The sequence below is a fragment of the Phyllobates terribilis genome, unplaced genomic scaffold (genome assembly GCF_046119375.1).
Source record: "Phyllobates terribilis strain yellow unplaced genomic scaffold, ASM4611937v1 Scaffold_2__4_contigs__length_985480577, whole genome shotgun sequence".
NCBI classification, from domain to species: Eukaryota; Metazoa; Chordata; class Amphibia; order Anura; family Dendrobatidae; genus Phyllobates; species Phyllobates terribilis.
In genome coordinates, this window is record NW_027362762.1 from 454,605,724 (window position 1) to 454,627,128 (window position 21,405).

The window sequence follows — 21,405 nt, forward strand, 5'->3', positions numbered from 1 at the left end:
GAATTAACACATGTGGAATTATATACTTAACAAAAAAGTGTGAAACAACTGAACATATGTCTTATATTCTAGGTTCTTCAAAGTAGCCACCTTTTGCTTTGATGACTGCTTTGCAGAATCTTGGCATTCTCTTGATGAGCTTCAAGAGGTAGTCACCGGAAATGGTCTTCCAACAATCTTGAAGGAGTTCCCAGAGATGCTTAGCACTTGTTGGCCCTTTTGCCTTCACTCTGCGGTCCAGCTCACCCCAAACCATCTCGATTGGGTTCAGGTCTGGTGACTGTGGAGGCCAGGTCATCTGGCGTAGCACCCCATCACTCTGCTTCTTGGTCAAATAGCCCTTACACAGCCTGGAGGTGTGTTTGGGGTCATTGTCCTGTTGAAAAATAAATGATGGTCCAACTAAACGCAAACCGGATGGAATAGCATGCCGCTGCAAGATGCTGTGGTAGCCATGCTGGTTCAGTATGCCTTCAATTTTGAATAAATCCCCAACAGTGTCACCAGAAAAGCACCCCCACACCATCACACCTCCTCCTCCAAGCTTCACGGTGAGAAGCAGGCATGTAGAGTCCATGCGTTCACCTTTTCTGCGTCGCACAAAGACACGGTGGTTGGAACCAAAGATCTCAAATTTGGACTCATCAGACCAAAGCACAGATTTCCAGTGGTCTAATGTCCATTCCTTGTGTTCTTTAGCCCAAACAATTCTCTTCTGCTTGTTGCCTGTCCTTAGCAGTGGTTTCCTAGCAGCTATTTTACCATGAAGGCCTGCTGCACAAAGTCTCCTCTTAACAGTTGTTGTAGAGATGTGTCTGCTGCTAAAACTATGTGTGGCATTGACCTGGTCTCTAATCTGAGCTGCTGTTAACCTGCGATTTCTGAGGCTGGTGACTCGGATAAACTTATCCTCAGAAGCAGAGGTGACTCTTGGTCTTCCTTTCCTGGGGCGGTCCTCATGTGAGCCAGTTTCTTTGTAGCGCTTGATGGGTTTTTGCAACTGCACTTGGGGACACATTCAAGGTTTTCCCAATTTTTCAGACTGACTGACCTTCATTTCTTAAAGTAATGATGGCCACTCGTTTTTCTTTACTTAGCTGCTTTTTTCTTGCCATAATACAAATTATAACAGTCTATCAGTAGGACTATCAGCTGTGTATCCACCAGACTTCTGCACAACACAACTGATGGTCCCAACCCCATTTATAAGGCAAGAAATCCCACTTATTAAACCTGACAGGGCACACCTGTGAAGTGAAAACCATTTCCGGTTACTACCTCTTGAAGTTCATCAAGAGAATGGCAAGAGTGTGCAAAGCAGTCATCAAAGCAAAAGGTGGCTACTTTGAAGAACCTAGAATATAAGACATATTTTCAGTTGTTGCACACTTTTTTGCTAAGTATATAATTCCATATGTGTTAATTCATAGTTTTGATGCCTTCAGTGTGAATGTACAATTTTCATAGTCATGAAAATACAGAAAAATCTTTAAATGAGGTGTGTCCAAACTTTTGGTCTGTACTGTACGCAGTGCATGCAAGCTCTTTTCCACTGAATTTCTAAGAACTGTTTTGAAGCTGGCCAGGATCATTGGAGAGCGCCGTTACCTCCTAAAGCCATCCAATTTTAATAGAGTCTGTAACCGGGTTTTTGCTACCAAAACTGAGGGCAGCATAATATAGGGGCAGACACTCCAGTGATGTATCACTTACTGGGCTGCTTAGTGTAGTTTTTAGAATATCACTGTTGCAGATTATCACTATAGGACTACTTGACCTGCTGCCAGGTAGTCCAACCCCTCCCCCACCACTGATTGTGCATCCGCAGAAAGCTGCCAGTGTACACACAAATCTATCAATCAGTGGTGTGGGCAGGGTTACACAGCACTCAGCATTCAGAGCGCTAGTAGATCTGCAGCAGATAAAACAGTTTTCTCAATCGCTTCATTGGGGGAAACATGAAACCATGGGTGTATGCTGCTGCCACTAGGAGGCTGACACTATGCACAAAAAAGTTAGTTCCTCCCCAGCAGTGTACACCCCACCGACTGGCATTAAGTTAATCAGTTTAGCTAGAACCAGATCTACCTCGGCTTTTGTCGTTTTCCAGTAAAGTCTCCCTCTTTTCTTTTTCGGATGTTCTTCTACTTACCTCTGGAGGGATACAGTGTGAACAGTCACACTGTACTCCCACGTAGAAACTATGAGTAAAGCACGGGATGTCACCCCGAATCCTCATATGTTTATCGGGCAGGACCCTAACCCCTAACACATGGAGTGTTTAGGTGACCCGATGATCGGTCCTGGCCCCCCCTCTACCAGAGCCTGATGGTTTCAGGAGGATTGGACATCCCCACTATCTGCCGATTCCTGGATGTCCGATGGTCCTTTTAGATCTTCAGGTATGGAAAGGTACCCTCTTCCCTTTCTTTCAGGTCTCACTCCAGAGAATGAGGGAGGTGAAAGAAGAAGATGAAGAAGATTATGAAGAACTGGTCATAATATGAGGGGTAGTATAGGCTTGGAATACCTACGCACAGATCTATAGCATCTAGGGCCATCGGAATGCATGTCTGTGCGTCTGTGATGAGTGCCTCTTTTTACCGCATCCCTCTAGGCCTCTGAGCCGCCCCCCTCTCCCTCGCCAGCTCTCACAAATTTAGGCCCCGGCTTCAGTCCGGCTTAGGCCAGCAGCGCTTAGCTCCGACCCTCCTCGGCATCATCGCGCGGGCTTCTCTCCCACCCGTTGCAGCCAAGACCCCTGCCCTCCTTTTGAGGCGCCGGAACTGCGCGCCCTTCTCACAGCCCTGGGTTCCCCTCGTCCTCTGCGGCCACCATTTTCCAGCACCCAGAATCCCTCTCATCAGGAGTCCATGTTCCTGGGAACAGAAATCGTCCTGTGCCCTCTTCTCCTCCATGCTTTCTGAGGACCAGTCTTCAGGAACCCAACCTTCCTATTTTCAAGACCTCATTCTCCTGTGGGTAAGCTCTGCTCTGCAGACTGACACTCTCCTCAGCGAACTTTCTGTCCCCTAACCTCTGGCATTAGTTAGTGAGTCTCTCTCCTTCTGTCATGTGTAATTCTAAAGGAGAGCGCCTCTACTACTCTTGTCAAACACTTTGATTGCTCCTATTGTAAATGCAGACTCCCTTCAGGTCAGTCTTCTCCCCTGTCAGGACTGCAGTAACCCCGCTGTTCTTATTACCCAGGAGTCTTCCACCGCTTCGGGAGAGAGTGGCACCCCCTATCCCAGCGTGGGTGACTTCTCTGTCACAATCTGTTGTGGGTCTCATTAAGGTGTCCCTGTCCCTCGTATCCGTGCTGGACCGATTGCCTATTCTTCCCTCCTCCTCTGTCGGCAGGTCTCAGGATCCATCAGCCAACAATGGCCGTAAAAGGACCAGGCTGTGTCACTCCAGGGTCTTCCTCATGTTGTTTGTCCCCCACGGCCCCTCCTGGCGGACAGTTCCCCCCCCCCCCCCAGTCGTCCTCCTCTGATTCACCTGCTGAATCGGACTCGGACATAACCTCCGAGGCCGGCTCAGACCCGGACTCTAATATGAGAGACATGGTTCAGAGCCTCATTGTGGCGGTGAATCAGACCTTTAACATCAAAGATACATTACGGAACCCGCAGAACAGGCAGTGTGCTTCAGGCACACTAGACCAAATCCTAGGGTTTTTGCTCCTCATAAGGAATTTGAGGAGGTTAAAGCGACTCAGTATCATGTATCCCTTCGCCTCTGATCTTACAGATAACTGGTCTTGTCCTGATCTGTGGATCCTCCAGTTTCCAGGTTATCCACTAATGCGGCCCTTTCGGCGCTTCTTGGCTGCGGAAGATTCCTCCCATCAGGAAAGGCTTCAAGCACATCAGGAAAGGAAAAGGGTTTCCTTCAAATAGTCTCCCTCCTGGCGGCACCGCAATGCGCAAGGCAGATCCTCCAGGAATCGACCTGGCAGGTTCTTCTCTGCATGATGCTTCCTCACCGCTCAGGAATTCTCCCAGACTGGGCGGTCGTCTCCTGTATTTCAGGGACGCTTGGCTCGCCTCTGTCGAGGATGCCTGGGTCAGAGAGGTTGTATCTTCAGGATACAAAATAGATTTCATTTCGAGGCCCCGAGATCGTTTCTTTCAATCCTGTCCCCCAAGAGATCCCTCTCTGGTTCCGGGTTTTTTTCGCAGCCATTGCCTCTCTCCTCAGATCAGGCATCATCGTTCCTGTCCCACCCCAGGAACGTTTCACAGGTTTTTACTGAACCTCTTTATAGTTCCAAAGAAGGACGGGTCGGTTCGACCCATCTTGGATCTAAATTACTGAACAGAAGGGTTTGTCTTCACCGTTTCAGAATGGAATCCCTTCGTTCAGTTATAGCTTCCATGTAGTTGCGAGAGTTCCTGTGCTCGAAAGATGCCAATCTTCACGTCCCCATCTGACCAGGGCATCAGTTTCCTGCGCTTTGCGGTTTGACAGGACCACTTTCCGTTCGTCGCCCTGCCGTTCGGGCTCTCCACCGCCCCCCAGAGTCTTCACAAAGATAATGGCAGAGGTAGTGGCCCTCCTACGGATCACTGACCTAGTGGTCATCCCATAACTCGACGATATCCTCATCAAGTCTCCGTCCTTTTCCCTTGCCCAGGACAGTCTGTCCATCACCCTTGATACCCTGTCTCGGCTCGGCAGGATAGTCAACAGGGAAAAATACTGTCTGATACTCTTAGGAATGCTGTTCAACACTCTTCAGGCAATGGTCTTTCTCCCCAAGGACAAGAGAGCAGCCCTCCAGCGGGGGGTTCGCTCTCTTCAGGCCTCTCAGCCTCCATCTCTCTGTTCGGCCATGGTGGTCTTCAGAAGGATGGTAGCGGCAGCGGAGGAAATTCCATTCATGCAATTCCGCACCAGACCGCTTCAGCAAGCCATTCTATCCCAGTGGAACGGATCGGATTTCTGTCTGGACCGGCCAATTCAGATCTCGCCTCGAGTCAGGACATCCCTAAACTGCGGCTGTCATCCCTGCTCATTCTTCAGGGTTGGTCTTTTCTTCCCATTCCCTAGCAAGTTGTGACGAAGGGCGCCAGTCTCCTCGGTTGGGGACCTGTTTTCCTCATCCTGACAGTTCAGGAACGTTGACTGCCAGAGGAGTCCTCCCTGCCGATCAACATCCTAGAGATCAGAGCCATTCTTCTGTCCCTTTTCCACTGGCAAAATCTTCTCAGGGGCCTGCTGATCCAAGTTCATACAGACAATGCCACGGTTGTGCATATGTCAACCACCAGGAAGGGACCCATAGTCCTTTGGCGTTCGCCAAAGTCTCAAAGATTTTTCTCTGGGCAGAGAACAAGGTTCCGGCAATATCCATGGTGCACATCCCCGGTGTAGAGAATTGGGCCGCTGACTTTCTCAGTTGCACGAGGCTCGCGGCGGGAGAATGGTCCCTACCATCAGGATGTCTTTCAGATTTGACTGAGGTGGGGCACTCCAGATGTAGATCTCATGATGTCCCAGCTGAACAGAAAGGTTCCGCAGTTAGTCTCCAGGTCCCACGATCCTCTCACAGTGGGAGTCGATGCGATGGCGATACTGTGGTCGCAATTCGTCCTCCCTTATCTGGTCCTGCGTCTTCCCAGGCTATTGAAGAAAATCAAAGCAGAAGGGGTGCCTGTCATTTTGATAGCACTGGATTGGCCCAGGAGGTCCTGGTATGCAGAGGTCGTCAATTTACTCGCAGACGCTCCCTGGAAGCTTCCAAATAGACCAGATCTGCTTTCCCAGGGCCCCATCTTCCATGGAATTCTTGGTCGCTTGATTTGACGGCGTGCCTGTTGAAACCGCGGTCCTAAGAGCGTCTGGATTTTCAGGATGAGTAATTCAGACGATGATGCGGACTCGGAAGCTGGACTCTGAAGCCGTCCTCGTCGCGAGTCTATTATCACACTGCGCCTATGACTTTCTCCCTTCCTTCAATTTTGGCTTTTCTTCAGGCAGGACTGGACACAGGGCTTGCTCTCATTTCTCTGAAGGGCCAAGTTTAAGCGCTATCAATTCTTTCCCAGAAGAATTTGGCTTCTCACTCTCAAGTAAGAACCTTTCTTCAGGGTGTGGCCCATGCAGTTTCTCCATACCAAACACCAGTGAGGTCCCTGGGACCTCAACCTAGTTCTGGAGACCGTTAGGAGTTCCCCGTTTGAACCACTAAGAGAAGTATCTGTGTCTTTTCTTTCTTGGAAGGTGGTTTTCCTGGTGGCCATCACTTCCATCAAGCGCGTTTCGGAGCTGGCCGTTCTTTCTTGTCGCTCTCCTTTCCTTGTTCCCCACCAGGACAACATGGTTTTGTAACCAGTGTATTCTTTCCTTCCCAAGGGGATTTCCACCTTTCATCTCAATGAGGACATCGTCCTCCCTTCTTTTTGTCCAAATCCAACTCACCCTCTGGAACGCTCCCTGAATAGGTTGGACCTAGTCAGGGAAGTTCGAGTTTACCTTGCCAGAACTATCTACGTTATCCCTGTGGGGGCTTCCAAGGCTACGATTGCTCGCTGGATACGGACGGCAATCTTGGAGGCGTACTGGACTAAGAACAGTACACCTCCTTTTGGGATTAAGGCCCACTCTACCTGAGCGGTGGGCGCCTCCAGGGTCATTCGTCATAAGGCATCCGCCCTACAGCTCTGCAAAGCGCCGACCTGGTCTTCCATTCACACGTTCGCCAAGTTTTTCAGGGTCCATATACCTACGCTTCGGCAGATGCCAGCCTAGGTAGGAGAATCTTGCAGGCGGCAGTGGTTAGTTCTCCGATCTGAATGGAGTTTTCTGCTGTTTCCCTCCCCAGGGACTGCTTTGGGACATCCCATGGTTTCCTCTGTCCCCTCAATAAAGCGATAGAGAAAACAGGATTTTTTGGTTACCGTAAAATCTATTTCTTGGAGCCTTCATTGGGGGACACAGCACCCTTCCATGTCTGACAGCTTTTACTAACTATTTGTTATATAGTTACAGTTTGGATTGTATAGTTCTCTTTAAATGTTGCTTCTCCTACTGCTTGTACACAAACTGATTAACATAACGCCAGTCGGTGGGGTGTACACTGCTGGGGAGGAGCTAATTTTTTTGTGCATTAGAGTCAGCCTCCTAGTGGCAGCAGCATACACCATGGTTTCCGGTGTCCCCCAATGAAGGCTCCGAGAAACAGATTTTACGGTGAGTAACCAAAAATCCTGTTTTTAATCAAACTTGCAGCAACCAGTAGATTAAGTTACACCTCTCTGGAATCGAGGTAAGCAAGACAGCATTAGTGGTCAGTTTCCTAGGAAACGAGCTGTATTATAAAAAAAAAAAAAAAAAAACAACTGACTTTTTTATGCAGTAATTTGCAAAAGTGCTTGTTTTTACATCCACCTTTGTAGATAGGAACAAAAAGAAACAAAAATGTCCTTTTCATACAAATGACAATTAACGTACCTGAAAATAAGCAGAATTTTCCTTTAAATGCTGCTCTACACAAAGACATAACTGCTGTACCCACTGCCACTGGGAGACAACCGCAGCACTGTATGCCTAAATTAAAAACAATTACACACAAGGAAAAAGACAGTTAGACCATCTGCAGAATGGCTTTCTTATGGGCTATGCACAGTACATTTATCCATGTAGCTCTACTTTATACAGGTAAAGTCAATATGACTTCTTACGTACCTCTACAGTTTGTTTTGCTGGATGATTTTCCAATGACAACAGTTCAGCAGTTTCTTGCAAAGACTGAATGACGTCGTGCTTCTGCTCCAGCTCCAGTGTAAGTTCCTGAAGAGGTAGAACATGCATCTGATTAAGTAGTGATAATGATGATATGATGTGCATATCAAAAAAACTACAACCCAGCTCAAAAGCATTCATTTTACATTAAAGGAGCTTTCCCATGAACAAAAGTTCATTTTAGTCAATAGATCTTGGAATAATAAGTTCCACATTTGGATTTGGTTAAATATAATGTCCCTGTGCGGAGATAATCTTATAAATATGCCCCTGCTGTGTACTGTGTAATGGCTGTGTCTGACCGTAAAAACCCCTTTAAGTATGCGATACTTACAGAAAAGTAATCCTTCTTCATCTCCATGTTGGAATTTCCATCACTCCAGTCATAAGCCAGCTCATCCTCTTCCTTCTCGTTTAACCAGATGATCTGTGCTGTAGCTCGAGACACAAAACTATGGAGGCTCTCTAAGTGACGTAAACGGGAGCTTGAGGTTTCCTACAGAGAACCGCAGTAAAATTATGTCACTTTAGAAGCAGTAAAAAATTATACATTCATAATTTTATGCCATAAATCTCCTTACCCTTAGTTTGCAGTACTGTACTTCAAGCTTGTTTAAAGTCTCTCTGTAGCTGCTGCGGAAATTAGGAGACATTTTAACCTGAAATGAAACAAGATTCACATTTTCATAACTTTATATAACACGGCCAAAAAATATACTGTGTATTTTTTTACAAGAACATGTGGGTGGAAACTTTGGTGATTACAAAGATAACACTATACATAAAAAAGCATTAATAATGACCTGCCTCCCAGTTATTACATAGATGTGTGGGCTAGGAACACATTTCTACACACCCACCTCATAACTCCTTGCTTCTCGCAAACTGGAGGACAACTCCTCCACGCTGGTGTGTACTTGGCGTTGGTTTTCTAGCTGGCTCTCCACACTTGGAAGATCACTGCCCCATTCTGCACGTTCCAGTTTTAACTAAAGGGAAAAAAAGAGTCTTACACAATACTTTGAAACTTTTGCTTTTCTATATTCATTTTGTATTCCAAAATTAAAACCTTTACAATAATTGAGTAACACGGTAAATTCTTTGTTTCATTTTTCAATTAGACTAAAGGCCCCCATACAGTCGTGGCCAATAGTCAAGAGAGACACAAATTTGGATTTACACAAAGTTTGATGCTTCAGTTTTTATAGTGCCAATTTGCATTAATTCTAGATTGTTCTGAACATTGATCAGATGAAATGTATAAATCAACCATTTATCGGATCATTCAGAACTTCAAAGAGAGAAATTCAAGTGATGTGAAGAAGGAATCAGGGACCCCAAGAAAGTCCAGCCGTTGCCAGGACTGTATCTTAAAGAGGATTCAGCTATGGGACCAGTACAACACCAGTGTGGAGCTTTCTCTGGAATGGCAGCAGGTAGATGTTGGTGAATCTGCAGTGAGACACATGCTTTTGGAGGCTGGCTTGGTGTCAAGAAGGTCAGCAAAGAAGCCGCTGTGTATGGAGGAGTCAGGAGAGATAGCCACTGTCTGAATGATTGTTCAGCCGACAGATATCTATCTATTGTATATGGAGCCCCTAAGAGAAACACTACACCTAAAGCAGCAACCTATAATATCATGTAAGTAGCCAATATAAACTATGGAAACACTTCGCTATAAGAGGAAAGCCCAGAAAAACACCTACCCACATACCTCTCGCACTGAAAAATTCCAGAGGCATTTTATTATGTAAGCTTCCTGCTTGGGTTTAGTGGCCCTTTAATCTTTTTATAACCCTGTTAAAAGTGGAATTGCGCTTCAATGGGGAACAGCAGAGCATGGCTGCATATCGCGCTGCAACTTACTAATACTTTATACATTGGGCCTCATCTATTGGCTTAGGAAAGAAAAGTTGGATTCTTGCAACAAGATCAGCTTTTTGGATTCTTACAGTAAGATCGAACACAAATCAAACGGACATTAAAAAAAAAAAAAATAACCATTCATTCTCTGAAAGTAGATACTGAGATTGTAAAAATGCCACCCAGCACTTGACAGCTGTATGTAACTGTATGTTAAAGGGTTACACTTTGGAAAACAGGCATTAAAAATGCCTGTTTATGGACTAAGGTCTAAGCCAAGCAGTGTCTGAGATTCACAATACCACCTAAAAAATAGAGTTTAAGATGTCTAGAGTTCATATAATAATATGATACCATATTCACAGCCTCACAGAAATCACCAAATCTGCAGACAATAATTATGTCTGCTATCCAAATAGAACAACTTCAAATTGCTTCCATGTGCACAAACTTTATTATGTGTCTTCGAGAATTTAACACGTGCCCCAACTGTTTATCGTTAAAAATGTGTGCGGCGAAGAGGAAATATAAAATACAGCAAAGAGAGGAAAGACGTGCATCATTTTTTGGTGTAAAATATTGACACATATATATGTCGGTCTAGGGCAAAGTGCCCAACATGCCAAGTTAGTAACACATAATTTTACCACCACATATTGACACATCAAATACAATATTAAGAAATCTCCTTATATTCTTCATAGAGTTGCCCATTCAGATTGCCCTGGATGGAAAGGATACAAATAAAGCTCTCTATGAAAGTAACCAGGGTGTTATATTCTAGCAACGGAGTAGAACACCAAGATCACACCAGGTTGGCAATATTAAATGGGTTGTCCACTACTTTTGGACTAGAACTCATGTCTTAACTGCCCCAAACTGGCTTTTTTCTAATATTCTTTCACCGTTTCCATGCGAGCGCCACGTGAACATCTGTTTGCATCCTCTTCCTTTTAGGTTTTGTCTGATATGCCCCTCTTCTGGGTGTGGAAAGTGACCAGCAGCTCCCTTGTCTCAGGAGCGGGCAATGCAGCATGCAGCATTTGCTCAACCCCTTCTGTGACTAATCTTTCTCTCACGTTCTGTCTAAAGCCCGGAAAAAAGGAATATCGGATGAGACAAAAGAGAAAGGAAGAAAATAAAACAAAAGGGTCATGTTACTGGATGGCAATGCATGCATAGTGGCAGAGCAGGTAATGAAATTATATTAGAAAAAGGCTAGTATGGAGCAGTGAAGACACATGTCTGCAGGTCAAAAAGTAGTGGACAACCGTTTTAATCAAGCGATGCTAAATAAACATAAATCATATACCTATATGATATAGCGTCATTCACTTGAATGAGTGTTTGTATGATGAGTACCTGCATTTCTTCCACCCAGGCAAGGAGCTCATAAACAAATCTGAGGCTACCTTCATCTTCTGATGAGGATAAAGCAAGCAGCTCTGCCCGACTCATTGGTTTCCGAAACCAAGTTGTGGAAGAAGTAGCTGATGTGTGAAAACCTTGTTGGGGAGATGTGTTAAGAGACAACGAGGTTTGCAGGCCTGCGCCTATGTAGTTCCCTTTTCTGTACAGGTTGGAATATTCCAGTCTCAGCGTTAGAAGCTCATCCTGAATCCGTAGAACTCTAAAAAGTTAAATGAAAAAAAGAGCATACATCATAACTGCACCGCATACATGTAATAAACTGTCAGATTCCTATATTAACATGCTCCATCTTTATTATGTACATTCATATAGACATATTCAGGCTTGGACTTGCCCGCAGGGGAATAGGTGAATCCTCCGGTGGGCCCCCACCTTTCTATATGAGCAGTAGTTGGCACAATACACTTGTTTCACAGTGTACAAACAAAGGCAACATCTCATCAGTTAGTATTATATAGAAGCATAGGTCAATTTCTGAATGAGGGCAATGTAATATCTGCATGTAGATGATTATGTATGTATACATGCGTGGGTGCATATATACACACACACATATATGTATACATCTAAACACACACACATTGTGTGTGTGAATATGTATGTAAGTGTGTGTGTGTGTGTGTGTGTGTGTGTGTGTGTGTGTGTGTGTGTGTGTGTGTGTGTGTGTGTGTATACACAATCATCTACATGCAGATATTACATTGCCCTCATTCACAAATTTACCTATGCTTCTATATAATACTAATTGATGAGATGTTGCATTTGTTTCAGCATCTTATAACCTGGTTACCCCCAGACTCTCCGCTATCTCAAATGTCTGTTCTAGATTTTCCCGGTTACTCTGGATTTCCACTTTAGGGATCTCTACCAGGTCAGGTCTGGAAAAATAAAGTCAATGGGATGGGTACAATCCAATCTCTCCTCTTACCTAGCATTTTATATATACACACACACACAAACATATATATACATACACATTTAAAAGCTCAACTATACCTGAAGGCAAGCTCATCCACCTGGAAATACTTTTCATCTCGCAGAATCTGAACGTCTGCCTGAAGTTGACGGAGAACACTTTCACTTTCCTGAAGGAATTGCAACACTTCGATTTCTTGTTGAGTGCTTTGCCCACATTCTACATTAGAGGCATCCTAATAGACACACAGAAAAGTCGACGAAAATTTGTCAATGATTGTTGCAGAAAAAAAGCTTGTTTTCAGTGACTGTTATGTAAGGAAATGGAATATATGCTGTTCTTGTAGCTGCGTACTATGCATTAGTTTGCACAACACATAAACCAGACATCAAAATCTGATAAATGAAAACATAAATTTCTCATGATTAATCCTATTCCCCATTAACATTTTACAAAAGCCCATTATATATATACACACACAGTACAGACCAAAAATTTGGACACATCTTCTCATTTAAAGATTTTTCTGTATTTTCATTACTATGAAATGAAAATTGTACATTCACACTGAAGGCATCAAAACTATGAATTAACACATGTGGAATTATATACTTAACAAAAAAGTGTGAAACAACTGAAAATATGTCTTATATTCTAGGTTCTTCAAAGTAGCCACCTTTTGCTTTGATGACTGCTTTGCACACTCTTGGCATTCTCTTGATGAGCTTCAAGAGGTAGTCACCGGAAATGGTCTTCCAACAATCTTGAAGGAGTTCCCAGAGATACTTAGCACTTGTTGGCCCTTTTGCCTTCACTCTGCGGTCCAGCTCACCCCAAACCATCTCGATTGGGTTCAGGTCTGGTGACTGTGGAGGCCAGGTCATATGGCGTAGCACCCCATCACTCTGCTTCTTGGTCAAATAGCCCTTACACAGCCTGGAGGTATGTTTGGGGTCATTGTCCTGTTGAAAAATAAATGATGGTCCAACTAAACGCAAACCGGATGGAATAGCATGCCACTGCAAGATGCTGTGGTAGCCATGCTGGTTCAGTATGCCTTCAATTTTGAATAAATCCCCAACAGTGTCACCAGCAAAGCACCCCCACACCATCACACCTCCTCCTCCATGCTTCACGGTGGGAACCAGGCATATAGAGTCCATCCGTTCACCTTTTCTGCGTCGCACAAAGACACGGTGGTTGGAACCAAAGATCTCAAATTTGGACTCATCAGACAAAAGCACAGATTTCCACTGGTCTAATATCCATTCCTTGTGTTCTTTAGCCCAAACTTGTCTCTTCTGCTTGTTGCCTGTCCTTAGCAGTGGTTTCCTAGCAGCTATTTTACCATGAAAGCCTGCTGCACAAAGTCTCCTCTTAACAGTTGTTGTAGAGATGTGTCTGCTGCTAGAACTCTGTGCGGCATTGACCTGGTCTCTAATCTGAGCTGCTGTTAACCTGCGATTTCGGAGGCTGGTGACTCGGATAAACTTATCCTCAGAAGCAGAGGTGACTCTTGGTCTTCCTTTTCTGGGGCGGTCCTCATGTGAGCCAGTTTCTTTGTAGCGCTTGATGGGTTTTTGCAACTGCACTTGGGGACACATTCAAGGTTTTCCCAATTTTTCAGACTGACTGACCTTCATTTCTTAAAGTAATGATGGCCACTCGTTTTTCTTTACTTAGCTGCTTTTTTCTTGCCATAATACAAATTATAACAGTCTATCAGTAGGACTATCAGCTGTGTATCCACCAGACTTCTGCACAACACAACTGATGGTCCCAACCCCATTTATAAGACAAGAAATCCCACTTCTTAAACCTGACAGGGCACACCTGTGAAGTGAAAACCATTTCCGGTGACTACCTCTTGAAGCTCATCAAGAGAATGCCAAGAGTGTGCAAATCAGTCATCAAAGCAAAAGGTGGCTACTTTGAAGAACCTAGAATATAAGACATATTTTCAGTTGTTTCACACTTTTTTGTTAAGTATATAATTCCACATGTGTTAATTCATAGTTTTGATGCCTTCAGTGTGAATGTACAATTTTCATAGTCATGAAAATACAGAAAAATCTTTAAATGAGGTGTGTCCAAACTTTTGGTCTGTACTGTATATACACACACATATATATACATACACACACTAACAGTGCCACAGTGTACAGTTAGTGTAGCTTGTAGAGTCTACCCTCACTTACAGACTGTAGTGTATTTCTCGCTAGTGTCAGCTTCTCTTCACAGCTCAAACAGCCATTCTGAATCCTGTTTGCAATTTGTAACAGCAGTTCAAGCCTATTAAGCAAGAAAAAGAAGGGAATGTAACGCCATGATCAGAAGGAAAAACGTCTGGAAAGAGCATAGATGCACATACCTCTCCACAGCTGGCCGGAGAACCTTCTCTCTCTCTATCATGGATAGTATAAGCTTCCCCCACTGTTCCTCCACATCGTTAGGATGAAAGGATGTGGGAAGTTTGATACGACCAAACTCAATCCAGGACTTAAGAGAAAAGGCAGAATAAGAAAATATCAAATAATGCAAAATTATTTGAACATTAAAGGGTTTTTTTCCATGTCGTATCTTCAGGAGTATATCAGTCCCCTACCTCCCAGCTTCCTGGTTGCCAGAAGCTGTGTGCTCCTGAAGATTGACAGCACAGGCCAGTGGCACGGTCGCACCTCTGGTCCGAACTGAGCACTCTCCCATGCTGCTAGCAAAAGCAGCTTTGTGTATGCAGCACGGGAAAAGTGCAGGTGGACTAAAGCTTCTCAGATCCAGTGATCCGGCTAGCTTCACAGCAGCGCAGGCAGGCTCAAAAGCATAGAGCCTGCAAGCGCTGCATGTTCCTTACCTAGCTTGTTGGCCACTGTGGGCCAACATGGACAACAAGCTGCACACTAGAAAATGGAAAAAAAAACTGAGGCTTTTGTGAAAAAATAAAACACAGAAGGGAAGTTATTGATCTAAGGTCATCAGAAGTTAAAAAAGAAGAAACATGTAAGAGAAGATGAAAATCTTCCATACTGGTACAAGCGTACAAATTAACCAAATTGTACCTGTAACATCTGATATAATTTTTGGATCTGCGCCTTTTCCTGTTCTTTTGTTGGAATTTCAGTTTCTTTCACATGTACATACTGATTATAAAGTGCCTAGAAATAAAACCACAGATAAAAATGTGTCCACTAAGAATTATAACAAGTGCTCTATTTTCTGCAGAATATTACTGTACCTTTAACTCCACAGGATTCTGGGGAAATGATTTGTCAGACATCAGAAGTACATGCTGACGGATCCATTGCGTAAGTGACATTACTCTCTCCTGGTACTCCAGCCAACAGGGGTCTACTTCCTGTACGAAGAACCCAGACAAGATGTGAGCCATTGGGTATATACCCACAAACATTGCAGGGACCAACATGAGCAACACTTACAGTGGCACTGATCCCTTCTCCTCCTTCTGGGACTTTGGGGAAGGCATCATATATAGAAGACACATATGTGATCACAGACTTTTCATCAGGAGAATCCACATCCACATCTGGGGTTGGTTAAGTATATAAAAGTGTGTCAAGCAGAGGCCATGCAATTAATATACACATTGAAAATATTAACTTGTTGTACAAACCTTCAGAATCTAATAACCTGGTTACCCCCAGACTCTCCGCTATCTCAAATGCCTGTTCTAGATTTTCCCGGTTACTCTGGATTTCCACTTTCTGCATGTCTACCAGGTCAGGTCTGGAAAAATAAAGTCAATGGGATGGGTACAATTCAATCTCTCTTCTTACACAGCATTTTGTAGTATGGTCCCCACAAATCACTAACCTGTAGCGGTGAATAATGGCATTAAACATCTTGCCATCACTCCAGCAAGACGTAAAGTTGGTGCACTTCACCCCAACATATCCTGCTGTCACCTTCTGCGTCCATAGGAGCAGCTTCTCCTTGGCAGACATATCTCCTGATTCTCCGCTGACATAAATATCGGAGATCTGAAGAAAGAAATAGATCATAAACCTCTTTGCCTCACACTGCATTAATCAAAGGGAAGTGTGACTTTTCACACTAGCTGTATGCTCTGAATATCTGTACAACAAGGAGCACAGTTTACTGATCCTTGCAGTTGAAAATTACATTTTTAATCTGCAATTCAGCAATTGATCTGGATAAAGCAACATCAAACCTTTTGCTACTTACTCTATGGGACACCTACTATAAAGAAAAGGCAAGATATGCTCTACAAGACATAAGCGTTACAACAGAAATGAGATCAGATTCTGAAATCCCACCTGCTCCAGCTGAGATAAGGGCTCGCTGCCATACCCTGAGGAAGAGAGCTCAGGACCCCAGGACAGGGTGACAGGTACACCCCTTTCTGTTTTATCCTTTGCCAGAGAGGACAATCCAAGGTTAGTTTCTTCACCAAAGCTAGTCCTATAGCTAACAGACTTGTCCAGGTCATCATCCTTGATAGGCAGAAGAATAGCTCGGCTTTTCCCACCCCAGTCAAAAGCCACCATAGTGCTGGAAGATCGCTGCTTCTTTTCTGCTGGGTTGTCCACTATACGAGCTATGACTGTGGTCCCTAATGGTGGGGATTGTGGAGTAGATATCGGATTCACCAGCTGAGCTCTATGCACCATGCCATGAAATGTCTCTCTGACCTGGAGCACTCTCCCTTCTTCTTTAGGAATGCTGCCGGTGCTTGGAGGATCTTCAGTAGAGGCACATGTATTATTTGATACATCCCTTCCTTCTTCTCTTTCTTCGTTCTTTTGATCCATTTGTTCCGTTTCCTGCTTAGCTCCCTTATCTTTTTTCTTTCTCCTAAACCGTCTCTTTTTCTTTCCAGACTGAGGCTCCTTCTCCTTTCCCGGTCTCTTCTCCTTGGGCTTCCGCACACAGCTGACAGAATTCCCCATGTCTCCAGTGCATTTATACAGAACATACAATACGAGCATTCAGATAAGAAAAGGATTCCCTCCTCGGAGCACCACCTTCTGCTTGCGATTTAGACATGTCACCAGGGAAGGAGCACACATCCTCCCTCTCATCCCGCAATTGAAGCCTGCTTCAGACAGACATCTTACAGACTGAGACATCTCCCTGCATCTCTCTGCAGTGTTCAGATCACAGGCACCTTACACCAAGCCTACCGCTGATTGGATGGACCGATCTCAGTATTAGTGAGGTGGCTTATCCCCACCCCATACGAGGAGAGGAGGGGGATGAGTGCTGAGAAGGGAGGGGGAGTAAGAGCCAAGCAATAAAAAGCCAGAGAAGCCCAGTGATGCTTATACAAAGGATCCACAATGCCCTATCTATAAATTAACTTCAGAGGGGCCAATAGTAATTTATAATAGGTATATCTGCAGGGCGTTACAGCCTTTAAACCACATTGTTACAAGAGTTATTCATCAAACACAAATATATGGTTCTCCTTGCGTTCTACCAACGTATATTTTCTGGCCATAATTAAGAATTAGGACAACTACCTTCTACACTAAATATTATACTTGACCATTGTGGTGCGTAGAAGGCTGCAAAACAGTCTCTATAGATACAGCTCAATGTAGAGACCGATATATGTCTAGTATGCATACATTAAGTCTTATACTTCATGCTACTGGTCGTCAATACATCGCATTTTATTGTGCAAGGAGACAAAAATATGAACTGTCAAAAGATCAAAAGTGCCCAGTTTTTGCTTTTATTTTATTCCTTTTATTTATTGTTTTATTTCCTTCATATGGTTCCAGAGATCAGAGCCTTTTTATTTAGTGCTCATTTTATGGTCTTTGCCAAGAAGGCGTGGCTTACAGGATTCTCTGGGGACATGTCTATAGGCTGATATGCATTAATACCCTGTGAACAACTCCGCTTTGATAAAGGCAATAAAAATTAGCACTAAATTAAAAGGCCCATATCTCAAATTGTAGAGAAGAAAAAAGAAAAACTTAGGGGATCAGTGGGAATAAATTAGAAGCAAAAACTGGCCACTTTAGATCTGGTAATGGGTCTTTTTTAAGAGGGTATTCCAATGATAAAGATTTATGGCAAAGTACGACCAGTCATTGTCTGGAATACTAGTGACCTGGGCTGTGTGGAAGTACCCGTGAAGGACAGGGTCAGGAGTGGCGCTATTCAGAGCAGAACTTCAATCATTAGGTTACTAGCAACATGCCATAAATCAAAATACACAAAAAAAGAATTCCAAGGGAGTTCCCATCACAAAATAATATGCCATCACTTTGTGCGGGTCTGCCTGCTGAGAACTGTAAAGATGCCACAGTGCCATACCAGCACTTTAGCCCAATGATTCTCAGTATTGGTGGGGGGACCTTAGAGGACAGCAAACATTTTTCTATTGGAAATATCCCTTTTAGTTCATTTTCCACATCACTACTGGCTCCGAGAGTATTAGCAATCAGCAGCTGCAGAATATTGGGCCTATTGCCACGGGATATGTAAGACAGAGAAAACGACAAGAAGTATCCATTTATAAAAGACTTGGACGCAAATTATTGTGGGAGGTGGAGGCACTCATCACTTTATAAACATTTTTTTTTAATTTGTACCAAGATATGACCATTAATTTGTTGCCACTTCTGGGAGCATGATTACATGCATGGCAAATTGAACATATTTTTCAAAAAATATTCAAGGTAGAAATCAAAAACTTAAAATCTGATTTTTGCTGCAGATGTGCCACTGGAAACACACATAGATCCTCGTGTGATTCAATTAGGTAATCTGCTGGTTTGTTTGTGTGAAATTTACACAAACATTAGTCCACGCAAATTTTATTCCCACTGCATGTAAATAGGGTCTAAGATATCCCATACCCCACTCGTCTTAATTATGGAGACAGCTGTTTGTTAGGTTTAAGACCTTATAGAAACTCAACATACTCTATTCTTTTTGCAACTGACATTTGCCAATCAATCGTCGACCAATCATGTGACACACATTATACGGTTGGCCAGTCAGGTTGTAATTAGAGGGTTCAGGTGACATCATGTGTATGCTCACGTCTACACTGCTATGGTGATCAGCATTGAATGGTATACGGCTATGAGCACTAATACAAGTAGCACTATTCTGTGGAAGCCAATATCACTGGCACTATTGTAAGGACGGCATTATTTCTGCAACAGTATGAGCACTGTTGGTATTATCGTACAGACTCCGCAATGACTAGCATTACAGTTGTACATCACTATGTCTGATACCATTGTATGGCCATGAAAAAAATAAATGATTTAAAAGGTATTTATAAAAAAAAAAAAAAAAAAAATATCTAATCCCTATATAGAGAAGATCTCATGTTGCACTGGTAGGAGAATTAAAAAAAAAAAAAAAAAACTAGTAATAGGCTTTAAAACAAACCCCCCTAAAAATACCCATCGCCAGCAGTGGAGTGCCAAGTAAAATTAATTATTACGAAATTCACATAGCTAGTGCATTTTAGCCACTTAGAAATGTCCGAACAGAAATGTGAACGTAGCCTCATTCAATCGAGAAATGTGAATTGTAAATCTTCTTGATTTCAGTATCAAAAAGTAACAGTAACAAAGACCATATGATGTATAACATACAATAAACTAATACTGATTTCCCCATGTTTTATATAATATAGTGTCCAGCTAACAGGCCTACCATCTAATAATATACAGTAGGGTGGAGTCCAGATCCCACTTACCCGGAGGGAAGAAGGGTCAGGCATGGTGAATTTTAAAATGCCCGTATTGTTACTCTCCATTCCCAGTTGAGAATAAAGCCAAGTGTGAATGTGTATGGGGCAAAAAGGGTTTTGCCAGCTTTCAGCACAATGGGAAACACTAGATGCCCGGATTAGTGGGATTTCCGTCTCTTCCTCGGATGCTGGTTTATTGATATATCATACAAAATATCCAAGACATATTTACCTGAAAATGCAGGATTATAGTCCATATCAATCCAAGAGTCAATTTTGGGTTGCCATCGGTAATGTCATCATTCCGGATATTAACCAATTTCACCTAAACATAAATTAGAATTTCATATTACATAGTACCCAGCCATATGACATAAAAGGTGAGCATTTCATCCTGTAATCTTCTTTAACATTCACCGAAGGACCATTCTCTGAGTGTTAGAGCCTTTTATTACACAATGTACACCCCACACAGAAGCTAAGTATAGCACTTTTTAGGACCCCACTATTTATTCCTGAGGAACCTTTGTTAAGGGGAAACACATCAAGTTGAATGTACTGATACTGAACAAGTCATTTTATCTCCTGTCTATATGCTTATATTAATTTCAGCGTCTCATGCAGAGTTGTTCTATTTCGACATGTACATTTTATCTTTTGGGATACTTTGAAAAAGATTAAACATAATTATTAAACAGTGACTTATTGTATCTTGTAATTATTCAGTGGGTATATTGATCCCAAGTGTTAATAAGATGTTCTAGGGCATACCAATGCCAGCCGACGGGAAACGGGGGCACCAGATGCACTTATAAGGGTGCCAACCTCCGTGGCAAGGTTGGGATATAAAAAGGGTGCAATAGGGCATTCCAATGGCATGCGGTTGAGCATTTTTGGAGAATTATCTTCATTGCCATTATAATTATCTAATAAAGTATATTTTTTTCAGCAGGTATATACAGGTGCATCTCACTAAATTAGAATATCATCAAAAAGTTAATTTATTTCAGTTCTTCAATATAAAAAGTGAAACTCATTACATAGAGTCATTACAAACAGTGATCTATTTCAAGGGTTTATTTCTGTTAATGTTGAAGATTATGGCTTACAGCCAATGAAAACACAAAAGTCATTATCTCAGTAAATTAGAATACTTTATAACAACAGCTTAAAAAATGTTTTTAAAATCCGAAATGTTGGCCTACTGAAATGTATGTTCAGTAAATGCACTCAATACTTGGTCGGGGCTCCTTTTGCATCAATGCGAAGTGGCATGGAGGCGATCAGCCCAGGTTGCTTTGATAGCAGCCTTCAGCTCGTCTGCATTGTTGGGTCTGGTGTCTCTCATCTTCCTCTTGACAATACCCCATAGATTCTCTATGGGGTTAAGGTCAGGCGAGTTTGCTGGCCAATCAAGCACAGTGATACTGTTGTTTTTAAACCAGGTATTGGTACTTTTGGCAGTGTGGACAGGTGCCAAGTCCTGCTGGAGAATGACATTTCCATCTCCAAAAAGCTTGTCTGCAGAGGGAATCATGAAGTGCTCTAAAACTTCCTTGTAGACGGCTGCGCTGACTTTGGTCTTGATAAAACACAGTGGACCTACACCAGCAGATGACATGGCTCCCCAAACCATCACTGATTGTGGAAACTTCACACTAGACCTCAAGCAGCTTGGATTGTGTGCCTCTTCACTCTTCCTCCAGACTCTGGTACCTTGAATTCCAAATGAAAATTGGAAATC

At 43.2% G+C, this 21,405-nt stretch overlaps 1 protein-coding gene across 16 annotated transcripts in view; it reads right to left on the bottom strand.

Annotated features, from left to right (window-relative positions):
• Window positions 1–21,405, bottom strand: part of MACF1 (microtubule actin crosslinking factor 1) — a 273,827-nt gene that overhangs the window by 145,261 nt on the left and 107,161 nt on the right. For 9 of the 16 annotated variants that reach the window (XM_073665641.1, XM_073665631.1, XM_073665640.1 and 6 more), the window contains 15 exons: window positions 19,894–19,986; window positions 15,791–15,957; window positions 15,591–15,703; window positions 15,397–15,503; window positions 15,195–15,314; window positions 15,019–15,114; window positions 14,334–14,461; window positions 14,161–14,254; window positions 12,043–12,197; window positions 10,978–11,245; window positions 8,613–8,741; window positions 8,334–8,411; window positions 8,087–8,248; window positions 7,696–7,800; window positions 7,462–7,557 (listed from right to left, as the gene is read on the bottom strand). In XM_073665641.1, coding sequence (XP_073521742.1) covers window positions 7,462–7,557; window positions 7,696–7,800; window positions 8,087–8,248; window positions 8,334–8,411; window positions 8,613–8,741; window positions 10,978–11,245; window positions 12,043–12,197; window positions 14,161–14,254; window positions 14,334–14,461; window positions 15,019–15,114; window positions 15,195–15,314; window positions 15,397–15,503; window positions 15,591–15,703; window positions 15,791–15,957; window positions 19,894–19,986 — 1,911 coding nt within the window. Of the gene's footprint in view, window positions 1–7,461; window positions 7,558–7,695; window positions 7,801–8,086; window positions 8,249–8,333; window positions 8,412–8,612; window positions 8,742–10,977; window positions 11,246–12,042; window positions 12,198–14,160; window positions 14,255–14,333; window positions 14,462–15,018; window positions 15,115–15,194; window positions 15,315–15,396; window positions 15,504–15,590; window positions 15,704–15,790; window positions 15,958–16,254; window positions 17,125–19,893; window positions 19,987–21,405 lie in introns of those variants that run through there. The other 7 variants (XM_073665636.1, XM_073665635.1, XM_073665630.1 and 4 more) reach the window with 2 other exon arrangements.